We start from the raw sequence: 6,000 nt of genomic DNA, 5'->3' as shown, positions 1-6,000 counted from the left end.
AGCTTGGAGACACATGCACATACCACATAATGAAGACAGTTTCAATGTACAGACTGAGAGAAACACCTTGTTTTGCCCTATGTTCCTACCCCCCACAGGTAGTACTCTAAGTTAGGTATGCTCCCCTGGCATTTTCTTATGTGTTTACAAACATGTATGCTCTCAAAAAATAGCTAGTTTTATTTTTATTACTGTAACCAGCATCTTACAAAAAGTGTTCTTAAGAGTTTATCCTGCTTACATTATGCAGAATTTCAATCACCCACAATTAACATTTGCTAACTTTTCAAATTTACTTAGTTTATGTGTATGACTGTTTTGCCTTTTTGCCACACATGCATGTGTACCATGTGTCTGGTGGTCAGAGCCTCTGGAATTGGGGTTGTAGTTAGTTAGCTGTGAATCACTGTAGGAGCTGGGATTCAAAAGTCGGTCCTCTGCAAGAGCAACATGTGCTCTTAACGACCGAGCCATCTCTCTAGCCCTTAACATTGTTCTGAAACACGTTTCTACCGAAGCGCAGGAAACTGTCAGTTCACAACAGTATACCACATTCTTTTGAACTGTTGTAGACATTCCATCACATAGACCAGTTACTTAACCTTCCTTGTTAATGGGCATTTGTTCTAGTTTCCACTCTATTTAATTTTGAAAAAGTCAGTTTGACCAGGGCCTTGTGGTACAGGCCTACAACCCCGGCTACTCAGGAGGCTAAGGTAAGAGGAGCCAAAGCTCCAGGCCTGTCTGGGATACTAAGTGCTTTGTGGAGAACACAACTAGTATGCACAGGCCCAAGGCTAACTCCCTAGTCTGCCCCCCCATCTCCCACAAATTAGTCTGAAAACATGTCCCTCTCTCCTTTAAAACTATCTGTTGGCAGGGTCCTGCTATGTGGCCTGGGCTGGAAGTGCAGTCCTCTTGCCTCAGTTTACCCTCTGCTGGGATTACAGGCATATGCCACCACACCTGACAAGACTCATCTGCAGTAAGGCACCTTTTAAACATGCACATCAAATTTTCATTCATATCATATAATCACAGAAGCAATCAGCTTTTTCATTGTCCAAAGTTCCCTTGTCTTTGTAGTATCTCCCAAGTATACCCCATACAAATACTGGCCTACTTTTTCCCTCCTGTTCTGCTCTTGCAGATGCTGGATGGAAGCACACAGTAGGGGCCACATCAAATGTACCAGAGATCTATCCAACTGCGTGTATCAGGAGTCCCTCATCTTCAGTATGGGAAGAGACCCAATACAAGACTATACCAAAGTCTGATCTACTATCTGGTGCACAGCTGAGTGCTTTCCAGGATTTGGTATTTGAAACTGAAGCCACAAGTTTGTTTTTTGGTTTTTCCAGACAGGGTTTCTCTGTGTAGCTTTGGTGCCTGTCCTAGATCTCGCTCTGTAGACCAGGCTGGCCTCGAACTCACAGAGATCCTCCTGGCTCTGCCTCCCGAGTGCTGGGATTAAAGGTGTGCAACACCACCGCCCGGCTGAAGCTACAGGTTTCTAAACATGTGCCTCTTCATCTGGTATCAGGACTGCAGAGTTGCATGCTTAACTCTAAGAAGCTTCTAAAATTTTTTTTCAAGAGCTGCCCGTCATTCTGCAGGACCATGGACAGCGTCTGTGAGTTCCGGCTGCTCTCCTTGGGCTCTAGCACCTGATACTGCCAAGTTTCTATAGACAGGTTTTACCTACCCAGCAGGCATGTGGCATATTTTTATAATCTTAATTTCATTTCTCTAGTTACCACTGATTGTTGGGCAGCTTTTCATGTGCTACTGATCCAACCCTATAAGAAACGTTATGTTTACATTTATTGCCCATTTAAAACTATGTAGTTTGTTTTGTTACTGGTTCTGAGAGATCTTTTTATAGTTGTGATGCCAACTTTTTTGTATGCTGAACATATTGGTGACACATGACTGAAGTCTTCCCTTTAGCGTCACTGTGGAAAGAGCAGTATTCACTTTTGAAGTTCAAGGCACAGCACTGTCTCTTTGAACATCCAGCTGAGTGCTTACTAATGTCACAGCGGAGTCCTGGGAGTGCATCACCGGTGGTCTAGAAGATGTCAAGTGGGCAGCAGACTGTCTTAAAGGACCTGTACGGTAGTCTGCTGCTGTTGCATCCTGTGGGTCCTACTGGAACTCGCCTTTCTTCCTTCCACCGAGTTACCAAAGGCTCCTCAGGAGCACACTCAACAGCCCCGCAAGGCAGGGCTCTGCTCATCCGTTTCCTGTCTGCTGTGAGCCTGACTGTTCCCTCATCAGGGCTGTGCCGTCTCTGGGAAGGCCAGTCAGGCCTCTGCATACCTCACTGGATGAAAGGCAAAGTAGCTAACAGGCTGTGGCTGATACAGAAAAACTGAAATGGTAACCAGAGGAAGACTCAAGAGACCCGTCCAGTATAATTTCCAACTTGGTGTTCTATTAAGGAGATGGTGGTATTACCGACATCTACAAAAACAAACTGAGCAGAGAGGGCATCCTTGTGTTCATGCCAAGTCCTGTGGGATGGCACAGACTGTAAAATTTACCCACACACTAAGTTCTGCAGTTATCACGACACCAGCACAGGCTTCTGGATGTTAGGCTTCTAGTTATACACAAGTAGAGGGAATGGAAGTTGGAGTGGATGTGATCAACGGATACGTGCATGAAATTGTCAGAGAATAAATACAAGGTTTTTAACAAGTGGAGCCAAGGGGCAGAGCATACTTGGCTCCTGCATCAGGAGGGTGGGTGAGGACTGAGACTACCTTCCTTAGTAGGTTTGTGTCGTACAGGGAGGACAAAACAACACCGTTCTTACAACAGCGGCACCTACCCTCAGTATTCTGGTGATATGCCACTAAAGCAAACAATGGTGTAAGTTCCCTTTCCCTTTTCTTTTTTCTTTGAGACAGGGTTTCTCTGTGTAGCATTGGTTGTCCTGGAAGTCAGTCAGAGATCCACCTGCCTCTGCCTCCTGAGCACTGGGATTAAAGATGTGCACCTCCACCACTGGCTAAGGTCCTTCTCTTAATGAAAAATTATTTCCTTGCTTTAATTATACAACATTTTCTTACATTTCCAGCATTTGTACAGCTTGGCTGCAGGCATCCAGAGTAAAGAATAAAATGCAAATGAGCTCTAAGCAACTTTTCCATGTGCTTACTTTGTTGAAGGATCTTTTGCTTGGCAGGTGTGATTTAGGACTGCTTTGACACGTGGCATTTTGTCTAGAAGAAACTCATGGTGTGCATGGACTGCTTCCATCCACAATCAATTAAAGATGACAAGAAAAGGGTATTTGGATGCTCTAGGAAACAGTGCCAGCCTTTTCTACCTCAGCTGCACCACCCTACAGCCCCGAGTCAGCTGGCAATGGGATCTGATAGCCAAAGGTCAGCTCTTGCCTGCAGAGTGGGAAGTGAAATTCTCAGGCCAGAGCCAGGCTCCAAAGACCTTATATCTGGTTAGAGGAGATTTATCTTGAAATGCAAAGGTTCTTAATTTTCAATTATTATTAAGAGATTTAAAAAAACATTCTCATGTATGTGTCTGTGTGAATGTATGTGTGGCTGCCTAAACAGACCTGAAGAGGGTATGGGTCCCTTGGAGCTGGAGTTATAGGCCGCTGTGAGCCATTCTAAGTGAATGCTGGGAAATAAACTCATATCTTCTGCAAGAGCAATGTATGCCCATAACCTGCGCCCACTCTCTAGCCCCGATTTCCTTATTTTAAAAGTAAACAGAAGGAACACTAACACCCACAGTTTGGACTGTTTGTCTTGTTGTATCAGAAGGGTAAAATAGACCAGTGATGAAAGCTGCCATTTAGTACAAAGTGAACAGGTCGCTTTATTGATGTATGCTTGAAGGGGAACATGACCTCTGGAGACGAGTTCCCTCTTCAGTTTCAGAAAAAGGAACTTGGACTGTGTTGTCTTAACAGTTTCTGTAGTTGATGACCCTCCCTCATTAGTTTCTCAGCAATACAGACAATTTTCATTTAGGAAATATCCTACTTATAGTTGAAAAGTTAACCCTTAAAAACAAAAGCAGTTTTAATTCTCAACCCCCTATCCAAACCAAGAAAACATTTTTACTTCTGTGAGGGAGGGTCTTGCTGTGTGTTCCAGGCTCGCCTCAAACTGGCATCTTCCCGCCTCAGCCTCCAGAGTGTTGGACATGTGGCATGCGCTAGCATGCCCAGCTGAATGCTATGGTTTATTTAACCCAAGTTTAGTCTATAAATAACACCTTTCTCTTTAAAAAGCACTTGAGAAACTTTATGGAAGGAACGCCAGCTTTAACAGTTTCCTGAGAGGACCTGCAGACCTGTTGTCTGTGCTGTCCTGCAGGCGGTCAGTGTGGTGTGAGCCGCTGGCTGACGGCAGCTTCTCACTGCTCAGCACACGCTTCTCAGTCACTCTTCTCTTCTGCTTGGTAATGCCTGTACTCTGGCTTCAGCTCCCAGGTATTTTTGTGAATCCCCTTTACATTCTGAATGCCAATTTCTTTCAAGATTTCTTTCAGGTATCCCTAAAAAACAAAACAAAACAAACAAACAAACAAAAACACCACAGGAGATTATTAAGGCAGAAAATAACACTTGAAATACACTAACTATTCACAAGTAACAAAGCCAATGTTTCTTAAACCCAAGTGGGGTTTTCAAGAAGAGGTTGACCAGCACACCCCATTAACACTCAACTATGTGCATCAAGGACTAGGAGAACACGCTTTAGGGATGGCTGCTGAATGTTCACCGAACTCTACAGAGGGCTATCCGCTCTTGACTTCAGTGGCTCATCGGACTCGGTCCACAGGCTGCAGTCAGCAGTTCCCGAGCGCACACACCAACGACACACGGCGCAGGGACGGGAAGTAAACGTCAAGAAGCAAGCACAGGACAAGTATCTAGAATTCCCACTGCCAAGATGAGGTTTCCTCTTTTACAGACAGGATCTCATCACGCAGTCTCAGCTGGTCTAGACCCCGGATGTAAGCCAGAGAGGCCTCAACTTCCAGCGTTCCATGAGCCTCCACTTCCCGAGTGCTGGGACTAAAACTGAGAGCCACACCTGATCCGACTAACACGGCTCTTCCAACTTTGAGTTTCAGAATACCCCCTTCCTGTAGAATAAGGAAAGGTATCATCTTGGTGCTGCCCGAGCCTGCCAAACACGGGAGAGGACTAAGAACTAATAATGAGCACACCAGTTAATGTACTACAAAACCCTGCCTACTTGCCAAAGCCCACTGAAGCACCCACTATAAACTGACCAATACAAATTATAGTAGCTTCTAAGAGAAAGAAGTTTATTCACAAGTGATGTGTTCTGCCACAGAAAACCCAATCAACCTAATTTGACTATGTGCTTCAAAGAATCGTCCCAATATTAAGATGGCTGCTCTCATTGCAGGAGGAGAGCTAATTCACTCAGGAGAGGCACTAATGGTGGAGGAGCCACTGCCCAGATAGCATTTGCACTGCGCACATTACTACCCAAACCACAGTGTGTGTGTGGATCTTTAGCAAGCTCCAGTGCTAAAGCTATATGCCCAGCTAGCTTCAAACTCACAGAAATCCACCCGCTTCTGCTTTTAGAGTACTGGGATTAAAGGTGTATGCCACTATGCCCCCTTCCCATATAAACAGGGCCTGCAACTCTCTATGTAGACCAGGCTGGCCCTAAACTAGTAGAGATCTGCCTTTCTCAGCCTCTGGAGTGCCACTATATGCAGACTTGTCCTTGTTTTTTGAGACAAGATCCCATGAAGCTGTCTAGGCTAATCTTCAAGCCTGGATTCTTCCTTCCTCTGTTTCCCCGAGAGTACTGGTATTAGGGGCATGCTTCACCATGCCAGGCAAGAGGAAGTCTGCCTTTGGCCAAGTCCCTAGCTGATTTGTTCAACTACTCTGAAGTTCCACCGTATCTGCTTTAAGGCTGTTGAAGCTCTGACACTCCAGGATCAGTGAGCCCTTGATACATATTCTTTGTT

The 6,000-nt window shown here is 45.1% G+C and overlaps 1 protein-coding gene across 3 annotated transcripts in view; it reads right to left on the bottom strand.

Moving 5' to 3' along the window:
- Nucleotides 1-3,827: 3,827 nt before the first annotated feature.
- Gtf2f2 (general transcription factor IIF subunit 2) overlaps nt 3,828-6,000 on the bottom strand; it is a 129,551-nt gene continuing 127,378 nt past the window's right edge. For 2 of the 3 annotated variants that reach the window (XM_059273314.1, XM_059273315.1), the window contains exon 8: nt 3,828-4,536. In XM_059273314.1, coding sequence (XP_059129297.1) covers nt 4,417-4,536 — 120 coding nt within the window. In that variant the 3' untranslated portion in view covers nt 3,828-4,416. The remainder of the gene's footprint in view (nt 4,537-6,000) is intronic. The other variant, XR_009381194.1, reaches the window with a different exon arrangement.

The sequence above is a fragment of the Peromyscus eremicus genome, chromosome 9, assembly GCF_949786415.1.
Source record: "Peromyscus eremicus chromosome 9, PerEre_H2_v1, whole genome shotgun sequence".
Taxonomy (NCBI): domain Eukaryota; kingdom Metazoa; phylum Chordata; class Mammalia; order Rodentia; family Cricetidae; genus Peromyscus; species Peromyscus eremicus.
This window is presented reverse-complemented; position numbering and strand designations above follow the sequence as displayed.